The sequence below is a fragment of the Staurois parvus genome, unplaced genomic scaffold, assembly GCF_062004578.1.
Source record: "Staurois parvus isolate SC_StPar_1 unplaced genomic scaffold, SC_StPar_1.0 ptg000184l, whole genome shotgun sequence".
Classification (NCBI taxonomy): domain Eukaryota; kingdom Metazoa; phylum Chordata; class Amphibia; order Anura; family Ranidae; genus Staurois; species Staurois parvus.
Genome location: NW_028317980.1, coordinates 6,949,449 through 6,974,189, shown reverse-complemented (window position 1 = coordinate 6,974,189; position 24,741 = coordinate 6,949,449). Strand labels below are relative to the sequence as shown.

At 48.0% G+C, this 24,741-nt stretch overlaps 1 protein-coding gene across 2 annotated transcripts in view; it reads left to right on the top strand.

Moving 5' to 3' along the window:
• Positions 1-374: 374 nt before the first annotated feature.
• Positions 375-24,741, top strand: part of LDLRAD3 (low density lipoprotein receptor class A domain containing 3) — a 273,554-nt gene continuing 249,187 nt past the window's right edge. For both annotated transcript variants that reach the window (XM_089677345.1, XM_089677344.1), the window contains exon 1: positions 375-556. In XM_089677345.1, coding sequence (XP_089533471.1) covers positions 523-556 — 34 coding nt within the window. In that variant the 5' untranslated portion in view covers positions 375-522. The remainder of the gene's footprint in view (positions 557-24,741) is intronic.

The following is a 24,741-nucleotide window of genomic DNA, read 5'->3' as shown; positions in this document are numbered from 1 at the left end:
CCGGTGTGGTACGGATCGGTGTATGGGTGGCCGGTGTGGTACGGATCGGTGTATGGGTGGCCGGTGTGGTACGGATTGGTATATGGGTGGTCGGTGTCGTACGGATCGGTATATGGTGGCCGGTGTATATATAGGTGGCCGGTGTGGTACGGATCGGTGTATGGGTGGCCGGTGTCGTACGGATCGGTGTATGGGTGGCCGGTGTGGTACGGATCGGTATATGGTGGCCGGTGTATATATAGGTGGCCGGTGTTGTACAGATCGGTATAGGCGGTCGGTGTTGTACAGATCGGTATATAGGTGGTCGGTATCGTACAGATCGGTGTCTGTCACACACAGGAGTGTGGAGGGGCGGGCTTGTGGGAGGAGCTCGGTGCGCATGCCCGGTACTGGCACGGACTCTCCGGGTCACACACACACACGGGGAGGATGCGGAGTCCCGGGCGGTTGCAGTGAGAAGACACAGCGGTGCCCGGGCACGGTGACCCGGATCTGGGCGGGGCTGTGGCGGCGCTCCGTGATATGTGGCTCCTTTACCTCCTGCTGGGCTGTGTGGGTGAGTACCGGACCGGGAGGGGGGGTCACGTGTCACCGGACTGACTCCGCCCTCCTCTAGCTGGGGTCACTCGGGGCCCCTCTGTGGCCCTGTCAGCCGACTGGGGGCATGTTTACCTTCATCACCCCCTCCGCCCCTCCCCCTCTCTGTCCATCACATCCCCTTCTATACATGTCACCCGCCGGGTGGACTTCACTTTGTTTATGAATGTTTTATTACTTCCCTCATCATCATCACATGGGGGTTGGACAAAAATATGGAAACACCACACGATTCGCAGATGTGAAAGTGACAACATGTCCCGCATTGACAGCAGAAGTCATGTAACATTCTTCTGCTTCCGCTGTGTGATGAGACACCTAGCTTCTGGGAAAACTCAGTCTGAGAATTATAAACGCGGTCCACATGGTCAGCTGACCGAAAGAGACAAAAAGACATTGCGCAGAATAAAACAACTGCAGCAAAAGTGACTGCAGAGCTCAGTCTCAGTCTTCACGGGACTCGGTCTTCACAGGACTGAGATTGAGCTCCCGGAAACTGTATATGCCGCCATAACCTTTGATACCACATCTCGCGACACGGGAAATACATCGCCATCTTCAGTCACAGAGGCCCCAGCTAAGCGGCACCAACAATCTGCCCTCTTTGAGGCTCAGTAAGCTCTGACATGACTCTGTATTACTAGCAGAGCACGCAGTGAATGACGAAAGTGAGGCTTCCCACCTGTTAGCTAGGTGTCTCATCACACAGCGGAAGCAAAAGAATGTTAAATACCACTTTCAATGCACTTTCCTTGTCACGTTCTTCCCTTCCCTGTCACGTTCTTCCCTTCCCTGTCACGTACTTCCCTTCCCTGTCACGTACTTCCCTTCCCTGTCACGTACTTCCCTTCCCTGTCACGTACTTCCCTTCCCTGGCTCACGTTCTTCCCTTCCCTGTCACGTACTTCCCTTCCCTGTCACGTACTTCCCTTCCCTGGCTCACGTTCTTCCCTTCCCTGGCTCACGTTCTTCCCTTCCCTGGCTCACGTTCTTCCCTTCCCTGTCACGTTCTTCCCTTCCCTGTCACGTTCTTCCCTTCCCTGGCTCACGTTCTTCCCTTCCCTGGCTCACGTTCTTCCCTTCCCTGGCTCACGTTCTTCCCTTCCCTGGCTCACGTTCTTCCCTTCCCTGTCACGTGCTTCCCTTCCCTGTCACGTGCTTCCCTTCCCTGTCACGTGCTTCCCTTCCCTGTCACGTGCTTCCCTTCCCTGTCACGTTCTTCCCTTCCCTGTCACGTGCTTCCCTTCCCTGTCACGTTCTTCCCTTCCCTGGCTCACGTTCTTCCCTTCCCTGGCTCACGTTCTTCCCTTCCCTGTCACGTGCTTCCCTTCCCTGTCACGTGCTTCCCTTCCCTGTCACGTGCTTCCCTTCCCTGTCACGTGCTTCCCTTCCCTGTCACGTTCTTCCCTTCCCTGTCACGTTCTTCCCTTCCCTGTCACGTTCTTCCCTTCCCTGTCACGTACTTCCCTTCCCTGTCACGTACTTCCCTTCCCTGTCACGTACTTCCCTTCCCTGTCACGTACTTCCCTTCCCTGTCACGTACTTCCCTTCCCTGTCACGTACTTCCCTTCCCTGTCACGTACTTCCCTTCCCTGTCACGTACTTCCCTTCCCTGTCACGTACTTCCCTTCCCTGTCACGTACTTCCCTTCCCTGTCACGTACTTCCCTTCCCTGTCACGTTCTTCCCTTCCCTGTCACGTTCTTCCCTTCCCTGTCACGTTCTTCCCTTCCCTGTCACGTTCTTCCCTTCCCTGTCACGTTCTTCCCTTCCCTGTCACGTTCTTCCCTTCATAGTCACGTTCTTCCCTTCATAGTCACGTTCTTCCCTTCATAGTCACGTGCTTCCCTTCCCTGTCTCACGTGCTTCCCTTCCCTGTCTCACGTGCTTCCCTTCCCTGTCTCACGTGCTTCCCTTCCCTGTCTCACGTGCTTCCCTTCCCTGTCTCACGTGCTTCCCTTCCCTTCATCATCATGCACTTCCCATCTCTTCCTGCCCTCTTTGGCTGTGTGGGCAGTGACCCCCATGGAAGATCGGAGTCCCCATCCTCTGTCAGTGCCCTGGACAGGTGAATGATGTGTGTAGGTTGTAGGGGTGACATCGGGGTGATGGCTATTTGTTGTTTCTGTTGCTACAGGATACTAATAAAATCTAATGATCTAATGTCACAATGTGTGTAACGATATCACTCATTGATCATGTGTTTGTAAACTGTGGACCCAGGACCGAGCATGTGATAAACCCATGTGGTCCTCTATATGGGACCAGGACCGAGCATGTGATAAACCCATGTGGACCTCTATATGGGACCAGGACCGAGCATGTGATAAACCCATGTGGTCCTCTATATGGGACCAGGACTGACTATATGATATAACCCATGTGGTCCTCTATATGGGACCAGGACTGACTATATGATATAACCCATGTGGACCTCTATATGGGCCCAGGACTGACTATATGATATAACCCATGTGGACCTCTATATGGGACCAGGACTGACTATATGATATAACCCATGTGGTCCTCTATATGGGACCAGGACTGACTATATGATATAACCCATGTGGACCTCTATATGGGCCCAGGACTGACTATATGATATAACCCATGTGGACCTCTATATGGGACCAGGACTGACTATATGATATAACCCATGTGGTCCTCTATATGGGACCAGGACTGACTATATGATATAACCCATGTGGACCTCTATATGGGACCAGGACTGACTATATGATATAACCCATGTGGACCTCTATATGGGCCCAGGACTGACTATATGATATAACAATGTGGACATCTATCTGGGCCCAGGACTGACTATATGATATAACCCATGTGGACCTCTATATGGGACCAGGACTGACTATATGATATAACCCATGTGGACCTCTATATGGGACCAGGACCGAGCATGTGATAAACCCATGTGAACCTCTATCTGGACCCAGGACTGAGCATGTGATATAACCCATGTGGACATCTATCTGGGCCCAGGACTGACTATACGATATAATCCATGTGGACCTCTATATGGACCCAGGACTGATTATATGAAATAACACATGTGGACATCTGTATGGACTCAGGACTGACTATACAATATAATCCATGTGTCCATCTATATGGACCCAGGACTGACTATGTGATATAACCCATGTGGACCTTTATATTGTCAGGACTGACTATATGATATAACCCATGTGGACCTCTATATGGGCCCAGGACTGACTATATGATATAACCCATGTGGACCTCTATATGGGCCCAGGACTGTCTATATGATATAACCCATGTGGACCTCTATATGGGCCCAGAACTGACTATATGATATAACCCATGTGGACCTCTATATGGGCCCAGGACTGACTATATGATATAACCCATGTGGACCTCTATATGGGCCCAGGACTGACTATATGATATAACCCATGTGGACCTCTATATGGGCCCAGGACTGACTATATGATATAACCCATGTGGACATCTATCTGGGCCCAGGACTGTCTATATGATATAACCCATGTGGACATCTATATGGGCCCAGGACTGTCTATATGATATAACCCATGTGGACCTTTATATGGGCCCAGGACTGACTATATGATATAACCCATGTGGACCTCTATATGGGCCCAGGACTGACTATATGATATAACCCATGTGGACCTCTATATGGGCCCAGGACTGTCTATATGATATAACCCATGTGGACATCTATCTGGGCCCAGGACTGTCTATATGATATAACCCATGTGGACATCTATCTGGGCCCAGGACTGACTATATGATATAACCCATGTGGACCTCTATATGGGCCCAGGACTGTCTATATGATATAACCCATGTGGACCTCTATATGGGCCCAGGACTGACTATATGATATAACCCATGTGGACCTCTATATGGGCCCAGGACTGTCTATATGATATAACCCATGTGGACATCTATCTGGGCCCAGGACTGTCTATATGATATAACCCATGTGGACATCTATCTGGGCCCAGGACTGACTATATGATATAACCCATGTGGACCTCTATATGGGCCCAGGACTGTCTATATGATATAACCCATGTGGACCTCTATATGGGCCCAGGACTGACTATATGATATAACCCATGTGGACATCTATCTGGGCCCAGGACTGACTATATGATATAACCCATGTGGACCTCTATATGGGCCCAGGACTGACTATATGATATAACCCATGTGGACCTCTATATGGGCCCAGGACTGACTATATGATATAACCCATGTGGACATCTATCTGGGCCCAGGACTGACTATGTCATGTAATCCAATCATTGCTGTGATGACCACTCCCCATGTTGGCTGTATCGGGTCTGTTTCGGACCCGTGTCTTATATTTGGACTGTTTCACTGGCATCCTGCTTTGGCTTTTGACCCCTGACCTTAAATGTGATTACAAACCTGCTAGCCCCCATCTGGGCAGGATCTGGCGAGGAGTTCTGTCCTCTCTGCTGAGACGGGAATGGACAAACCTCTCCACGGCTGCAGGGAGAAGCGCAGGATCTGGCGAGGAGTTCAGTCCTCCCTGCTGAGACTGGGGAATGGGGGAAGGGACAAACTTCTCCACGGCTGCAGGGAGAAGCGCAGGATCTGGCGAGGAGTTCTGTCCTCCCTGCTGAGACTGGGGAATGGGGGAAGGGACAAACTTCTCCACGGCTGCAGGGAGAAGCGCAGGATCTGGCGAGGAGTTCAGTCCTCCCTGCTGAGACTGGGGAATGGGGGAAGGGACAAACTTCTCCACGGCTGCAGGGAGAAGCGCAGGATCTGGCGAGGAGTTCTGTCCTCCCTGCTGAGACTGGGGAATGGGGGAAGGGACAAACTTCTCCACGGCTGCAGGGAGAAGCGCAGGATCTGGCGAGGAGTTCAGTCCTCCCTGCTGAGACTGGGGAATGGGGGAAGGGACAAACCTCTCCACGGCTGCAGGGAGAAGCGCAGGATCTGGCGAGGAGTTCAGTCCTCCCTGCTGAGACTGGGGAATGGGGGAAGGGACAAACTTCTCCACGGCTGCAGGGAGAAGCGCAGGATCTGGCGAGGAGTTCAGTCCTCCCTGCTGAGACAGGGGAATGGACAAACCTCTCTATGGCTGCAGGGATAAGTGCAGGATCTGGCGAGGAGTTCTATCCTCCTTGCTGAGACTGGGGAATGGGGGAAGGGACAAACCTCTCCACGGCCGCAGGGAGAAGCGCAGGATCTGGCGAGGAGTTCTGTCCTCCCTGCTGAGACTGGGGAATGGGGGAAGGGACAAACCTCTCTATGGCTGCAGGGAGAAGCGCAGGATCTGGCGAGGATTTCTGTCCTCCCTGCTGAGACAGGGGAATGGGGGAAGGGACAAACCTCTCCACAGCTGCAGGGAGAAGCGCAGGATCTGGCGGGGAGTTCTGTCCTCTCTGCTGCCAACTGCTGAGACAAGGAGGAGGTTCCACAGCTGCAGGGGAGGTTTGAGGGCCACATGAGATGGCTTGGCGGGTCAGATTTGTCCCGCGGGCCTTGCGTTTGACACGGAGATTGATGCTGGGTTTCCTCCAGCAGGTGGATGAGGCGGGCACTGGGACTTTCTTCTGGTGCACACTGTGAGCCGTGAATTTAGGACATACAAATATTTGACCAAAGAAGCGGGTATTCTGTGGAGTTTGTGTGAAAGAAAATGAATTTGATTAAATTTTGTATTGAAATTTTAGATTTGAGCTGAAATGTCATGTGACACAAATAACTGCCGCTATGTTCTCAATCCTCCGGGGTCTCTGCTTTCAGAAAATATATCTTGGGGGGTTTATGTAATCTTCAGACTGAAAATGTGCGTGTAAAGTGATTCCCCCCCCCCCCCCGTGTAAAGTGATAACTAAAGATAAAAACATTTGTTACTGTAATGCAAAACAGTTTCTATTTTTTTTTTTTTTTTACCACCCCCGTGTGAAGGGGAAGAGAGGGGAATAGGTCCAGTGCTGGGCACTGTTGCATCTATTAAGGAGCCATTTCTCTGTTTGCAGCAGTGTGGTAGGGCAGAGGCCTGGACTTTTCTTGCTGCACACTCAGGGTGGGGGGTTATCATTGGGTCCTGGTAATAACACATCTGGCTGGAAGGGGGGTTGTGTTGAGGAGTGGGGGAGGGGTATTGCTTTCCATCCTTTTGTACTCTGATGTGCCCATCCTTATAGAGAACTAGATGATGTGTGATGGGTCAGCATGGAAAAGGCACTTTTTAAAGTTTGGATGCATGAGTCCTTATCATTCCCCCCCACTTCACATCCGAGTCCTTATCACCCCCCCTTCTTCACATCCCAGTCCTTATCATCCCCCCTCCTTCGCATCCGAGTGCTTATCACCCCCCTCCTTCGCATCCGAGTCCTTATCACCCCCCCTCCTTCGCATCAGAGTCCTTATCACCCCCCCTCCTTCACATCCCAGTCCTTATCACCCCCCCTCCTTCACATCCCAGTCCTTATCACCCCCCCTCCTTCACATCCCAGTCCTTATCATCCCCCCTCCTTCGCATCCGAGTCCTTATCACCCCCCCTCCTTCGCATCAGAGTCCTTATCACCCCCCCTCCTTCGCATCAGAGTCCTTATCACCCCCCCTCCTTCACATCCCAGTCCTTATCATCCCCCCTCCTTCGCATCCCAGTCCTTATCATCCCCCCTCCTTCGCATCCCAGTCCTTATCATCCCCCCTCCTTCGCATCCCAGTCCTTATCATCCCCCCTCCTTCGCATCCCAGTCCTTATCACCCCCCCCTCCTTCACATCCCAGTCCTTATCACCCCCCCTCCTTCGCATCCCAGTCCTTATCATCCCCCCTCCTTCGCATCCCAGTCCTTATCATCCCCCCTCCTTCGCATCCCAGTCCTTCTCATCCCCCCTCCTTCGCATCCCAGTCCTTCTCATCCCCCCTCCTTCGCATCCCAGTCCTTCTCATCCCCCCTCCTTCGCATCCCAGTCCTTCTCATCCCCCCTCCTTCGCATCCCAGTCCTTCTCATCCCCCCTCCTTCGCATCCCAGTCCTTGTCATCCCCCCTCCTTCGCATCCCAGTCCTTGTCATCCCCCCTCCTTCGCATCCCAGTCCTTGTCATCCCCCCTCCTTCGCATCCCAGTCTTTGTCATCCCGCCTCCTTCACATCCCAGTCCTTGTCATTCCCCCTCCTTCGCATCCCAGTCCTTATCATCCCCCCTCCTTCGCATCCCAGTCCTTATCATCCCCCCTCCTTCGCATCCCAGTCCTTATCATCCCCCCTCCTTCGCATCCCATTCCTTATCATCCCCCCTCCTTCGCATCCCAGTCCTTATCATCCCCCCTCTTTCACATCCGAGTCCTTATCATCCCCCCTCTTTCACATCCGAGTCCTTATCACCCCCCCTTCACATCCGAGTCCTTATTATCCCCACCCTTTCACTTCCAAGTCCTTATCATCCCCCCTCCTTCACATCCGAGTCCTTATCACCCCCCCTCCTTCGCATCCGAGTCCTTATCACCCTTATTTCCATTAGGGCTCTTTCGCACGGGTGGTCAACGGGGCAGTAAAAACAGGCGGCTGAGCTTGGCTTCACAGCCGCTGCATTTTTACCTCTGCAGTTTGACAGGTGGCACCGCTTGTCAGACTCGCCCATCAAAGTGATACTAAAGTCTTGTTTTTTTTTTTGTTATTTGTTTTTAATAACAAACATGTCATACTTATCTGCTGTGTGTAGTGGTTTTGGGCAGCCCAGATCCTCCTCTTTTCATCTCCCCCATCGGCGTTCCCAGCCCCTCCCTCCTTTCGGGTTCCCCCATAGTAAGCAGCTTGCTGTCCATTCACACATACAGCCGCGCCTCGGCCCCACCCCTCTCTCACCTGATTTGCTCACTGGCTGTGATTGACAGCAGCAGGAGCCAATGGCTCAGTGTGACCGGGGTCTAATACAGTGATCAGCTAGAATACTGTACACTGTACTAATGACACTGGCTGGGAAGGGGTAAATATCAAGGAGCAATCAAGGGGTTAACTGTGTGTCTGACAAGTGTAATAGGCTCTGCTTTTACTAAATGTTCTGGCACACAGAACATCTGTTTGTTTGTAAGCACAGGGCTCTGTTCTGTGATCAAGCCTTACAAAGTGAAAAGGAGCTCTGAAAGATTTAGAGGGGGTGTAGGATCCCTAAAATCCTAAAGGCACAACACTCACTAACATCTGGTGAGTGCGGTTGATGTTGATTTCACACTGGTGATTGGTGGAAGTACATTTTTTTTTTTTTTTTTTTAGGAGAAGATTATTTTTGATTTTTTAATGGGAAGAAAGAACTTTAATTTATGTATAAATACATTTTTTTATATATTATATATTTTTTGGACACTATTATCACTATTCAATTTATCATCATTTTTTGATTATGTGGTAAGGAGATTGATTTGCGCTGTTTATATATTATATATTATTTTATTTTCTGTTCTGTGATTGGCCACAGCGATCATCTGGTATGCAACCAAAATCATTAGCTGTAACCGGCTAACCGACATGTGATATAGCCACTCACAGCACCGATAGGCAAGGGGCGCACCTGGAAGCAGGCTTGTGACATACATGTATGCGGCGATGCCTACACTTGCTACTTGCTTGCAATAGATTTGCTGGGAGCGGCTGGCAAGTGGTTAGTAAAGAAGTACAAGTTTGGATGCGCTCCCAATCCGATCTCACTAGGCCGTTGTGAGATAGGTGAGTTTTGATTGGGTGCCACGCTTTGCCTTTTTAAAATAAACTCTTCTGTTAACCCCATCGTAGAATGTGCGCGCCCCGTGACTGCTGCGTGTAAACACACCCGGGCGCCGCGAGTCACTCGTCCCGGGTCACTTCCACGGCCGGATTATCCGGAGTAACTCGGGGATTCCTTTTCCCTTTAATCCCTCTGATTAACCGCTCCTCATTTTCTCCGAAGGATCCTGCCGTTTGGCACGGCTTCACCTCGGTCTGCGCAGCAGAGAGGGTTCGCTGCACGTGGTTTGGACCGCGTCCTACAGAGCGCCGTGTAAAGAGGTCTGTTCTGCTCGGCATGTGGCAGCAATCTGCCCCCTTCTATATCCCCCCCTTCACAGCGCTGGGGGTCTGCCAGAGGAAAACTCAAACCATGTTTCAGTCTCTAAAAGAGAGGTGCAGTACTTACAAGATATATGAATAAAAGATCATAAAAATAAAATCAAGTACGAAGTTCATAGGTAACAACATCTCAGAGTGACTCTTGTGCTCTTTAACCCCTCGCCTACCGGGCACTTATACCCCCTTCCTGCCCAGGCCAATGTCCAGCTTTCAGCGCTGTCACACTTTGAATGACAATTGTGTGGTCATGCAACACTGTACCCATATGAAAATTTTAGCATTTTTTTGTGACAGAGCTTTCTTTTGGTGGTATTTAATCACCTTTTGGGTTTTTTATTTTTTCTTAAACAAACCAAAAACCACTGAAAATTTTGAAAAAAAAAGTTTTTTCTTAGTTTTTGTTATAAAATTTTGTAAAATAAGTGATTTTTCTCCGTCACTGATATGCGCTAATGAGGCTGCAGTGGTGGGCACTGATAGGCTGCACTGATGAGGAGGCACTGGTAGGTATCACTGATGGGCACTGAAAGGCAGCACTGATACATGGCACTGATAGGTGGCACTGACTGGCAGCACTGACTGGCACTGATGGGTGACACTAAAAGGCAGCTCAGATGGGCACTGATATGTGGCATTGATGTGCACTGGTAGGCACTGATATGTGGCATTGATGTGGCACTGCTGGACACTGGCACAAGGCACTGATGAGCACTGACAGGTGGCACTGCTGGGGCTACACTGATCATCAGGGCACACTGATGATCAGTGTACATGTCCTCTCCGAGGAATGCCGATTACCGGCTCTCCTCTCCTCTGTCAGTGTGACAGCTCGTGAGGAGAGAAATGCCGATAGCCGGCATTTCCCTGTTTACATGTGATCAGCTGTGATTGGACACAGCTGATCACATGACCGAACCGACATCTTCGGCTCTTTCCGTGATCGGTGATCCGCTGTGTCCGAGGGACACAGCGCACCGCCGATCGCCGCGATGCACGCTCTCTGAGCCGTGCATGCGCAGTGAGAACGGGAGGACGTCATATGACATCCTCCCAGAACGAGAGAACCGCCTTGCGTCCGTTATTTTACTATATAGCGGACGGGAGGCTGTTAAAGTGCTTGTTTTCTGGAAACCGGTGTCTGTGCAATAGTTGTGTAAGTAATGCGCACTCACCGGACGCGCATATATAATGCGCCTGTAAATATATACTCCAGAAGTCCTGAAGGGGGGTCAGGAACTATGGTGTCTTCCCTCTAAGGGATGGATGGTCTTCAGACAGGATCCTTAGGGCTTTAATGTTGATCGACACCCACCAGAGTTCCCCTTAAGGAGTTAAGCGGGTGTTGCTTCCTAGATGAGAGATTCCCTCTCTGGATTGGGTCTTGTTTTGAGGCAGGGTGTCTCTCCACAGTACCGTGCGAAAACGCACATGTTTCAGTCTCGGTTGCTGCGATCGATTAGGAGATACGAAGGACCGCTGCACCTGGACGCCATATTGTAGTTATAGGTGGAGTCATACATTGAATTTAAAGGGATGCACCTTTCTTGAGCTTTTCTTGTGCGCAAAAACGCTGCAGCGTGAAAGCAGCCTATTGGCCGTAAAGGTGGTAAAGATAGATTCATTGAAATTCATGATATTAAGTCAGGGGACCCGCTGATTTTATTTGCGATTTGCAAGACATCTGACACAGATGTCTATGCAAATCGCACCAAACGTAGTGCAAGTGCTACTTTTGAAATCGGTGCGGCTCCGACCAAGTCAGACCCGCACCGATATGACCGCGGTCATTGCAGACAATAGTGTGCGACTTGGCATGTGATTTGCAAGTTGCAGGGCATGCCAAGTTGCGTCCAGTGTGAACCAGGGCATAAAGTGGTTGTAAATCTAAGACATGAAATATGAACAAACCATATCCATCTGTAGTGTGTACTTGTCCCTATCCGGAGCACTAAGTGCCTGGTCACACCAGTGCGATTTGAAATCGCAACTGAAATTGCATTTATACCCCGGTCACATCAAACCCGATTTTGAAATCGTGCGACTTGAAGTGAAGTTGCACGATTTTGAGATCGGGTGACCTGCCGATTTTCTTGCGATTTGCAAGACATCTGATACAGATGTCTATGCAAATCGCAGCAAAAGTAGTGCATGTACTGCTTTAGAACTCGGTGCGGCTCCGACCAAGTGCGACTTGGCATAAGATTTGCAAGTCTCCTGGCATGCAAATCACATGCCAAATCGCACCTGATGTGACCAGTGGTTTAATGAATGAAGGTCAGTGTATTAACCCCTTGGTGCCGGCACCTCCCAGCCTTTTAAGCTGGGCGGCGGGGTTTAGGGTCATGTGACGGCGTGTCACGGCGGTCACATGATCGGGAAAGCTCCCGATCGAAAGAGGAGATCGGGACCTTTCCGTGAGTACCGGACGTGTGTGTGTCAGCACATATGTCCTTTTTTAACAGAACGCAAATGTGCGGCCGCTCAGTGTCTAGGCCCAGATGCCGGGAGGCCGCACATTTGCGTTCGGCCGGTGTGAAGAGGTTAACGTGCGATTTCTAAAGTAGTTCTGCAGTTTTGTTGCCATTTCACATACATAGAATATAAAGAAAACGAACTGCAAATTTCAAGAAATCGTTGAAAATCTTCACAAATGGCAAAAAGGCTTGGTTCACACTGGATGCGATTTAAAATTGCGCATTTTGTTTGCAATTTCACCACGTTTTCGGAAGATTTCCCAACGATTTCTTGTTTTTTCCATTGCGTTTTGCAGTGCGGTTTCTATCGTCTATATGTGAAATCGCAACAAACTGCAGAAAAAGCAATACAAGAACTACTTTTGAAGTCTCACTGCAGCACATCGCGTATGTTCAGAAACTCACATTCATTAGATCTGATTTCAGGTACGGTTTCAGTTCTCAAATCGCACTTGAAATTGTGGCGGTGTGAATCAGGGCTAAAGTCTTCAGAAATCTCACCTGAAATCGTGCTGAAATCGCACACAAATCACGCGATTTTAAATTGCAGCGCTGGGACCGGTGACCAAGTGCCCGGTCACACTGCAAATTGAAATCACACCTGAAATTGCATCTAATGAATGTGAATGCCAGCATCTTAATATTTGCATGATTTCTAAAGCAGTTCTCATGACTTTTTCTGCAGTTTTGTTGCGACTTCACATACATTAAATATAATGGAAATCGCTCTGCAAATTGCAAGAAATTGTTGAAAATCTTCACAAGCAGCAAAAATGTCTTCAGAATCTCTTTACGATTTCAATTCCCAAATTGCACCCGAAATTGTGGCGGTGTGAATCAGGGCTAAAGTCTTCAGACATCTCACCTGAAATCGTGCTGAAATTGCACACAAATCGCACAATTTTAAATCGCAGCGGTGGGACTGTTCACACCAGTGTGATTTCAGGTGTAATTTGCAAATTGAAATGACATCTAATGAATGTGAAGGTCAGTGTCTTTATGTGCAGTTTTGTTGCGATTTCACATACATAGAATATAATGGAAATCGCAAGAAATTGTTGAAAATCTTCACAAGTAGCAAAAAAGTCATCAGAAATCGCTCCTGAAATCGTGCTGAAATTGCACACAAACTGCACAATTTTAAATCTCAGCTATGTGACCGGTGGCCAAGCGCCCGGTCACACCAGTGCGATTTGCGAATTTTAAATTGCAACTGAAATTGCATCTAATGAATGTGAGTGCCTTAACATGCGATTTGCTGCAGCGCGATTTCTAAAGTAAGTTCTGATGACTTTTTCTGCAATTTTTGTTGCGATTTCACATACATAGAATATACTGGAAATCAACGATTTCTTGCAATTTGCAGTGCGATTTCCATTATATTCTATGCATGTGAAAATCCCAACAAAACTGCAGAAAAAGTCATGCAGGAACTACTTTAGGCTTGGTTCACACTGAATGCGATTTAAAATCGCGCATTTTGTTTGCTGTGTTTTCTGAAGATTTCCCAAAAATTTTTTGCGTTTTCCTTTGCGTTTTGCAGTGCAATTTCTATTATAGTCTATGTATGTGAAATTGCAACAAACTGCAGAAAAAGTAATACAAGAACTACTTTAGAAATCACGCTGCAGCAAATCGCAAATGTTAAGCCACTCATATTCATTGGCCCCCGGTAACACCGCCGCGATTTCAGGTGCGATTTGGGAATTGAAATCGTACCTGAAATCGGATCTAATGAACGTGAATGTCTGAACATACGGGATTTGCTGCAGCGCGATTGCTAAAGTAGTTCTTGTATTACTTTTTCTGCAGTTTGTTGCGATTTCACATACATAGACTACATTAGAAATCGCACTGCAAAACGCAATGGTAAACGCAAGAAATCGTTGGGAAATCTTCAGAAAAACGCGGCAAACAAAATGCGCGATTTCAAATTGCATCCAGTGTGACCAGGGGGCTTAGATGCGATTTCAATTCCCTAATCACATATTCTCGTCTGAAAATCTACATGTGTATGGTCGACTTAAGCGTCATTTCTGTCCGCTGCCTCCTTCCTCTACTAGCAGCATGAATGACTTCTGACAAGTTTTCCTGACACCAAGAGAAAAATGGTGACAGGAGAGGGACCTCCAGCTGATTGACAGCCTCAGCTCTGTTCCTGTGTGCTGTGTGAACGGGGTGGGGGGGGGTGTCCCTTCCCTCCAATCAGCTCTCAGAGCTCTAATCACAGATGTAACTTCAGCTCACCACCCCCTGCTTTTCAGAGCTGAGAGATCCTGTGTAAATTCAGCACTTTGAATGGATGTAGGTGACCAGGGGCGAACTGACCATTTGGAAACTCGGGCACTGCCCGAGGGCCTGGGGTCAGTAGGGGGCCCCATGAGATGCCCCTGGTACCTTTTTCATAGGCATTTTTGAGTTTGGGCAAGGACACAGGGGCCCCATGATCCCCTATTGCCCGGGGGCCCCATGAGTTGTCAGTCCGCCCCTGTAGGAGACAGACGGCTGCAGATAAACAGGTACAACTTTTGTAGGATTTGTTTCATCTCTGTGTATCACCTGAGGCCAGTCACTTCACTGGGTATATGGAAGGGTTTACAGCCACTTTAACCCCCACCTTATAGAATACTTCCCTTCCTCCCCGTTCCCATGATATTCACTGTGCGTCCCTACCCAACGCCACACAGCCTTCACCAGGTAACGTCCCGGCCTGGTACTCTTTCTGCTCTGCATTCCTGTCATGGTCCTTTTTTATTCCTTTGGATGTCTGGAGGCCGCCATGAGTACGGCTCATCTCCAGGAATGAATCGTGTGGAACAGGCCTTGTACAGGCTACAATGTGAGAGGATTAGTTCACCTTTACCAGAGTCCAGGAACCTGCCTATGCAGATAAGGGGCGACCGTGGATAATATCAAACTGTGCAGCTCTGACTAAAGCTGAATAATGTCCTTGCTATAGGTGTAGGCCATTTATGTACCTCATGAAGCCTGACTGGAATACTCCCAGGGCGTTGCTAAGCGAGGCCTAGTCGTTACCGTGCACCATCACAAGAGTGAGCTCTTTCTCTGATTCAAACCCCCTCACATGCGCTCTCTCTCCCTGATGCAGTAGCTCTGAGCTCAGCGTTTGAGACCTCACTCCTGTGATGTAGGAGGTGCACGATAACGACTAGGCCTCACCTAGCGACGCCCTGGGAGTATTCCAGTCAGGCCTCATGAGGTATGTAAATGAAGCACACCTATAGCAAGGACATTATTCAACTTTAGGCTACTTTCACGCTGATCTGCCGAAAAAATGCATATGAGTTTTTACCGCACTTTTGCCACGCTTTCTGAGCGTTTATTTTTAAAGAACGTGTGACTTAAAAACTGCACCAAAAATGCTTCTCGGAGGCGTTTTTGAGGCGCTTTTAAGGTGTTTTGATTTCAATGGGAAGAGGTGGTTTTGGGGCATTTTTTTTAACTCCCCAAACATGCTGCAAGCAGGAGTTTTTACACCGCAAGCGCAACGCCTCAGTGTGAAAACATACATAGATATACATTCACATACACAGGGAAGCGTTTTTTTAGTTTGTTATCCACAGACGCCCCTGATCTGCAGAGGCAGCTTTTTGGTAAAGGTGTATTAACCCTTTAACCCCTAGCCTACCGGGCACTTGTACCCCCTTCCTGCCCAGGCTAATTTTCAGCTTTCAGCGCTGTCCCACTTTGAATGACAATTGCGCGGTCATGCAACACTGCACCCATATGACATTTTTATCACTTTTAAACAGCAAACCATTGTTTTTCCTTTCTGGATAAAGGTTTTTACATACATATACAAAAGCTGACCATTCTAAGCACCCCTGTCTGTGGTAAATGGTTTGTCTCATCCCTCTAACTGCTACATCTGCTGGAGAGCTTGTTCTTTTGAAAAACAGACTTAGTGGCTAGATCACCAGGTGAAAATAAAGGAAAGAGCCTACAACAAAAGACTAATGCAGCCATCACATCTCAGAATTGGTAAGCGGCAATATAATAAATGTATAAATGTTGCGTTTGGAGCCAAAGAGAGAAGTTCATTGTTGGGGTGTCCAGACACTAAGCCAGCAATCAAACTCTGCAAATTGTATAATGAGCTGTGACTTTACTGTTGTAGAACTGCAAGTCCCAGCATGTCCTTGCATTTATTATTCTTGCTTTTTTTGATTGCTCAGAATTTTGTACTTTGTTGCTTTTTTATTTATTTATTTTTAATAATACTTTGGACTAGTTGAGGCCTCGTCCTGCCAGCACGCCGGGGATTCCCCTTCGCAGGGGCCCGCGGCACCCTCCCACCTTACACTCGGCTTCCTCTGCTCCCTCTGTAATCCTGTCCTGACATGTTATTCCATAATTACATGACGAGCCGCGAGAGCGTCCCCAAACAATAGCTGGCTGCACTCCTTCACATTCTCAGCGGCCGTTTTATATTTAGTAACGGCAAACACTGGCGTGTCCCATTCCTGGGCTCAGCCATGGCAGCCGCGCCGTGCGATTTCTTGACTAGTTTCCCCATTGTAACCTGACCCGGGAGCTAGTCCAGGAATGACAGAGATGCATCTCTGACAACCCTCCGCTCTTAAAGTGTACCTGACATACGCATGCAGTGAGGGCGGCCATGTTTTCGGAGAATTTATTGCCGATAAATTTAAAGTGTGCGGCTGCATTTTAAACAAAGCGCAGGGATCTTTTACCTGCAGAAAACACAGGAACAGCAGCCCATTCAAATGAATGGGCCGCCATGTCCGTGGCACGCAGAGCTGCATGCATGTTATTCTGGGCCAAGACTTCATTTACACAGGTGTATGGGTATTTATTTTTTTTACTAGGGGCCCAGGTTCTTGCTGGCAGACGTAGCAGAAGATCCTGCAAAAAAATACACTCCTAAAGTACTTGTATTTAGCATACAGCGTTTAGGCACCTACAGTTCTTCTAACAGCTAATGCATGAATGCCATTATGTGCATACATGTGTAAATTATGCAGATCTGTGCAGCTGAACGCAGCACACATTTTTCGGTGCACGGATTCCATAGTGGGTAATGTACAGGGGTCTGGAATAGGTAAAGTACATAGTGCAAGGGTCCAGTGTGGGTAAATTACATAGTGCAGAGGTCTGGAGGTGGGTAAATTACATAGTGTAGGGATCCAGAGGTAGGTAAAGTACATAGTGCAGGGGTCCAGGGTGGGTAACAAACATAGTGAATGAGTCTGGGGCGGGTAACCTACATGGAGCAAGGGTTTGGGTGGGTCACTTACATAGTGTAGGGATCCAGGGGTGGCTAACATACATAGTGCAGGGGTCCAGGGTGGGTAACGTACATATTGCAGAGGTCCAGGGTGGGTAACGTACATGGTGCAGGGGTCCGGGGCGGGTAACGTATATGGTGCAGGGGTCTGGGGTGGGTAACGTACATAGTATAGGGGTCTGGGGTGGGTAACGTACATGGTGCAGGGGTCCGGGGTGGGTAACGTATATGGTGCAGGGGTCTGGGGTGGGTAACGTACGTAGTATAGGGGTCTGGGGTGGGTAACGTACTAGGAGCTGACAGCCTGTGATGCCTTTTTGCCGCCGGGACCACGAGGAGGTCCGGCGACCATCTTATTGGAGGGGGTATTAGATCAGCACACAGCCTTCACTGCATACAGTATCCAGAGGAGGCAACAGTCATCCGGATAATACAACCCGATCTTAAAGAGGTCCTCCGAGTTGAGTCCACCACTATTAGATGACACCTATCCTTGAGGATAACGGCACCTGCTGATAATTATATATTAATGCGCATTTCCTATGCGCGGTCCTTGAGTGCGTATTTCTATCATTTCACTGAGTTCTTCTGGATCATATGTAGCTGTGTTATCACTTGGCTGTTATTACATGAATTATCTGAACGAACTTTTCTGAACGAACTTTTTGTTTGATGCTTTTTCTATGATTTAGCGCTGCACTTTATATATTTATTGGGTAACGTACATAGTTCAGGGGTCCGGGGTGGATAACGTACATAGTATAGGGCTCTAGTTTGGGTAACGTACATAGTTCAGCGGTCCTGGGTGGATAACGTACATAGTATAGGGGTCTGGGGTGGGTAACGTACATAGTTCAGGGGTCCGGGGTGGATAACGTACATAGTATAGGGGTCTGGGGTGGGTAACGTACATAGTTCAGGGGTCCGGGGTGGATAACGTACATAGTATAGGGGTCCGGGGTGGGTAACGTACATAGTATAGGGGTCTAGTTTGGGTAAAGTACATAGTTCAGCGGTCCGGGGTGGATAACGTACATAGTACAGGGGTCTGGGGTGGGTAACTTACATAGTGCAGGGGTCTGGGGTGGATAACGTACATAGTATAGGGGTCTGGGGTGGGTAACTTACATAGTGCAGGGGTCCGGGGTGGATAACGTACATAGTATAGGGGTCTGGGGTGGGTAACTTACATAGTGCAGGGGTCTGGGGTGGATAACGTACATAGTATAGGGGTCTGGGGTGGGTAACGTACATAGTATAGGGGTCTGGGGTGGATAACGTACATAGTATAGGGGTCTAGTTTGGGTAACGTACATAGTTCAGGGGTTCAGGGTGGATAACGTACATAGTATAGGGGTCTGGTTTGGGTAACGTACATAATTCTGGGGTGGATAAGGTACAGAGTGCAAGGATCCAGGGGTGGGTAACGTACATATACACTGCATAGTGGTGACAGCTGTGTATATACTCCTATCCTGGGGGCAGCTCAGTGTAGGAATTCTGGAGACGTACACTTTGGTAATGGCTCAGCACCCGGAACAAACTTCCAGCATTGCTCTGTCATTTCTGGTAAGGTCCCAAGTATGTATATTATACAGTGACACAGGGAGCCGTAAACTTCAGTAAGAAATATCGGTGCCAGCTTGTTGCTATGCAGTGGAACAGAGATGTGTGAATCGCAGGACTGGCAGAGCCAGTTGGATATTTGTTCTAAATTAAAAACCCTGTATACATTGCCTTGAAAAAGGCTTTGCATCTCTAAGGGCTCGTTCACACTAGGCTGTTTTGCCAACGCTTGCCAAACGCCCCTATAGCGTTTGGCAAGCGTTGGTCCGGTGTTTGCGGAGCGTTTTTAACGCTCGGCAAACGCTCCGCAAACGCCGCATGCGCGGTTTAGCGGCGGTTGCTAGGCGTTTGCCGAGCGTTAATAACGCCCCACAAACGCCTATAATGCATTTGAGTGGTGTTACCGCACCGCAAACGCCGGCCGGGCGTTTGCGGAGCGGCACCATAGACGAGAATAGGAGGCTTCAAAGCCTCCTGACTCGACCAGAGGCGTCCGTTTTGCCGCGACGCGACGCAAACGCTCCTGTTAGAACAGCACCATGTGCTGTAATGTGCAGAGTTGGCAGAGGCGTTTGGGAAGCGGTAAAAACGCTTCCCAAACGCCTCTCTGCCGCCTGCACACAAGGCTAGTGTGAACGTAGCCTAACTTTTATATGACGTGACCATTTGTTTCGTTTACTTCTGTTAATTAGTGCATTTCTCAATTTCTTGTTTTTATTCAAGGAACCACACATTCATTTGACCTGTATTGTATTTCTCTAACTCTGGACTTGTTTGTACGTTGGAATGCTAATGTCAATAAACACCATTGTAAAGAAGAAAAAATATTCATACCCCTTGAAATTTTCCACATTTTGTCATGTTACAACCAAAAACGTAAATGTATTTTATTGGGATTTTATGTGATAGACCAACACAAAGTGGCACATAATTGTGAAGTGGAAGGAAAATGATAAATGTTTTACAAATAAATCTGTGAAAAGTGTGGCGTACATTTTGTAGAACCCCCTTTCACTGCAAATCCAGATGCAAGTCTTTTTGGGGACGTCTCTACCAGCTTTGCACATCTAGAGAGGGACATTTCTGTTCATTCTTGGCAAAATAGCTCAAGCTCTGTCAGATTGGATGGAGAGCGTCTGGGAACAGCAATTTTCAAGTCTTGCCACAGATTCTCAATTATATGTAGGTCTGGACTGGGCATGAATATGCTTTGACCTAAACCATTCCATTGTAGCTCTGGCTGGATGTTTTGGGTCGTTATTCTGCTGAAAGGTGAACCTCCACCCCATTCTCAAGTCTTTTGCAGACTCTAATAGATTTTCTTCTATGATCGCCCTGCATTTGGCTCCATCCTTCTTCCCATCAACTCTGACCCTTCCCTGTCCCTGCTGAAGAAGCATCCCCACAACTTGATGCTGCCACCGCCATGTTTCACGGAGGAGATGGTGTGTTCAGGGTGATATGCAGTGTTAGTTTTCCGCTACACAGCGTTTTTGCTTTTAGGCCAAAAAGTTCAGTTTTGGTCTCATCTGACCAGAGCACCTTCTTCCACATGTTTGCTGTGTCCCCCACATGGCTTCTCACAAACTGCAGACGGCTTTCTTTCAACAATGGCTTTCTTCTTGCCACTCTTACATAAAGGCCAGATTTGTGGAGTGCATGACTAATAGTTGTCCTGTGGACAGGTTCTCCCACCTCAGGTGTGCATCTCTGCAGCTCCTCCAGAGTTTCCATAGACCTCTTGGCTGCTTCTCTAATTAATGCTCTCCTTGCCCGGCCTGTCAGTTTAGGTGGACGGCCATGTCTTGGTAGGTTGGCAGTTGTGCCGTACTCTTTCCATTTTCGGATGATGGATTGAACAGTTCTCCGTGAGATGTTCACAGCTCGGGATATTTTCTTAGAATCTAACCCTGCTTTAAACTTCTCCACAACGTTATCCCTGACCTGTCTGGTGTGTTCCTTGGCCTTCATGATGCTGTTCACTAATGTTCTCTAACAAACCTCTGAAGGCTTCACAGAACAGCTGCATTTATACTAAGATGAAATGACACACGGGGACTCTATTTAATAATCAGGTGACTTCTGAAGGCAATTGGTTCCACTAGATTTAAGTTAGGGGTATCAGAGTAAAGGGGTTGAATACAAATGCACGCCACACTTTTCAGATATTTATTTGTAAAACATTTTGAAAACTTTTTGTCATTTTCCTTCTACTTTACCATTATATGCCACTTTGTGTTGGTCTACCACATAAAATCCCAATAAAATACATTTATATTTTTGGTTGTAACATGACAAAATGTGTATAATTTCAAGGGACATGAATACTTTTTCAAGGCACTGTATACACTATATTGCCAAAAGTATTGGGCCTCCTGCCTTTACACGCACATGAACTTTAATGGCATCCCAGTCTTAGTCCGTAGGGTTCAATATTGGGTTGGCCCCGCCCTTTGCAGCTATAAAAGCTTCAACTCTTCTGGGAAGGCCGTCCACAAGGTTTAGGAGGGTGTCTATGGGAAGGTTTGACCATTCTTCCAGAAGCACATTTGAGAGGTCAGGCACTGATGTCGGGGGAGGAGGCCTGGCTAGTAGTCTCTGCTCTAATTGATCCCAAAGGTGTTCTATGGGGTTGAGGTCAGGACTCAGCAGGCCAGTCAAGTTCCTCCACCCCAAACTCCCTCATCCATGTCTTTATGGACCTTGCTTTGTGCACTGTTGCGCAGTCATGTTGGAAGAGGAAGGGGCCATCCCCAAACTCTTCCTACAAAGTTGGGAGTACGAAATTGTTCAAAATATCTTGGTATGCTGACACCTTAAGAGTTCCCTTCACTGGAACTAGGGGGCCAAGCCCAACCCCTGAAAAACACCCCCACACCATAATCCCCCCTCCACCAAATTTTACACTTGGCACAATACAGTCAGGCAAGTAATGTTGTCCTGGCAACTTTCCAATAGATTGCCAGACAGAGAAGCATGATTGGTCACTCCAGAGAACACGTCTCCCCTGCTCTAGAGACCAGTGGCAGCGTGCTTTACACCACTGCATCCAACGCTTTGCATTGCACTTGTTGATGTAAGGCTTGGGTGCAGCTGCTCGGCCATGGAAACCCATTCCATGAAGCTCTCTACACACTGTTGTTGTGCTAATTTGAAGGTCACACCAAGTTTGGAGGTCTTTAGCTATTGACTCTGCAGACAGTTGTCGATCTCTGTGCACTGTGCGCTTCAGCATTAACTGACCCCGCTCTGTCATGTGACGTGGCCTACCATTTGGTGGCTGAGTTGCTGTTGTTCCCAGTTGCTTCCACTTTGTTATAATCCCACTAACAGTTGGCCGTGGAATATTTAGTAGCCAGGAAATGTCACGGATGGACTTATTGCACAGGTGACAACCTATCACGGGACCACGCTTGGAGTCACTGAGCTCCTGAGAGCGACCCATTCTTTCACAAATGTTTGTAGAAGCAGTCTGCATGCCTAGAGGCTTGAGTACATTTTTTTAACTAACTTCTCTTTGGTTGGGGTTCTATTTTTGGCGCCTTTATATTGTACAAGTAGTATAGTAAAATATGAATTGCAGTCTGGAATTTCTTCTAACTGGGCTTGTCATTACTGGTAATAAATGAGAAACGTTTTTACCTTCACTGAAAATACAATTTTTGTTATATTAATTCACAAGTAGTCAAGTCTAGCTCATGAGATTTAAACGGGTTTTATTGGAATTGCATGAACACCGAGGTCTCTCTAATTCAAGAAAGTGATAGGATTGTGAAGACGATGACATAATATCTTTCCGTGACCCCGGTGACCCTCCCTGAGAGGAAGCAAGAACAATTATTAACAACATATCTGCAGTTACCTGGGGTCAGATGCAGCCGCGACCCCTCTCGTTTTTTGATTCAGTGTGTTATCTATCGTTATAGGATATCTGAGTTTTGTGGAGAACTGAGACTGTTAACCCTTGTGTCTATGGCTGATGACAGCTGGGAATTAGACGTATTGATACCCTAAACTACAAATGTCATTTTCTGTTTCAATCTTGGGCAGTCATGACTTTTTGAAATTGCCAAAAAAAGTTTAAATGTCACTTTTTTGAAATCATGGCAACTGGGGCGATCTGTACTTTGTTTGAGAGCCCAGGCAGATGATAAAGTAGCCTCTATAATAGCTTAAGCCAGCCATAGATGGTTGGAGTCTCGGCCAGTTCAGCAGGGACCGGCTGAGATTTGAGCCAAGTATGGGCAGGCTGACTATACCCAAGTTGATCGCTCGGTCAACTTGGGTAAAACCAGCCTGTTGGATTTTTCATACGAATTTTGCCAGCTGCTATAGCCGCTAGCAATAATCCCTGTGTGTTCTTCCAGCAGGTATGGCTCCCTTTTCTTTCTTGCAACCATGGGTAAATCGCGCCATCTATGGCCAGATTTAGTTTAGGGATCAGCATGTTAGGCATGCAGTGTATTTTAAAGGAATCGAATCTGAGGTCTGAAAGTGCAAAATGTAGTGCTGATCTGAGGTCAGAAGGTGCAGGAATTGGGGCTGATCTGATGTTAAAGTGCAAAAACTGGGACTGATATGAGCCTTGAAGGTGCATAGATTGGGGCTGATTTGGCGACTAAAGGTGTAGGAAATGGGGCCTATCTGGGGTCTAAGGGCTCGTTCACACTTGACTGTTTTCCAACTCTTGCCGAACGCCCCTATAGCGTTTGGCAAGCGTTGGTCCAGCGTTTGCGGAGCGTTTTTAACGCTCCGCAAATGCCGAATGTGCGGTTCAGCGGCGGTTACTAGGTGTTTGCCGAGCGTTAAAAACACCCCACAAACACCTATAATGAAGTTTGAATGGTGTTAATGTTCCGCAACCGCGTCGCCGGCCAGGCGTTTGCGGAGTGGCACCATAGACTAGAATAGGAGGCCTCAACGCCTCCTGACTCGCCCAGAGGCATCCGTTTTGCCGTGACGCGACGCTAACGCTCCCGTTTGAACAGCACCATGTGCTGCAATGTGCAGAATTTTCCGAGGCATTTGGAAAGCGGTAAAAACGCTTTCCAAATGCTTTTCTGCTGCCTGCACACAACACTAGTGTGAACGTAGCCTTAAGGTGTAGGAATTGCAGCTGACCTGAGGTCTGCTGGAAATGAGGCTGATCTGGGGTCTGAAGGCGCATAAACTGGCAAACGACAATAAAGTCAAGGCACGTCATAAAAAAACACCTTGCTGCCCTCAATAGACCGGGGAAATCCAAATATACTGAATGAGGAAAGAACAAACAGAGGGCGCACAGGCCTAGTGCATTACCATAAAAAATGTTTAATAAGAAATAAAGTAGGTGTTGTGCTCACAAACAACAATAAAGTCAAGGCACGTCATAAAAGAACAGCTGGGTCAACACCGTGCTAAGTAACCGTCAGCAATAGGGAGTGTAGACATCCAATAGGCTGTCCTCAGAGCCACTGGCTCTGAGGAAGAGGCAAGTCCTCAAAACGCGTCAGCCTATTGGATGTCTACACTCCCTATTGCGGACTGTTAGCACGGTGTTGACCCAGCTGTTCTTTTATGACGTGCCTTGACTTTATTGTTGTTTGTGAGCACAACACCTACTTTATTTCTTATTAAACATTTTTTATGGTAATGCACTAGGCCTGTGCGCCCTCTCTTTGTTCTTTCCTCATTCAGTATATTTGGATTCCCCCGGTCTATTGAGGGCAGCAAGGTGTGCATGTTCCAGGACATTC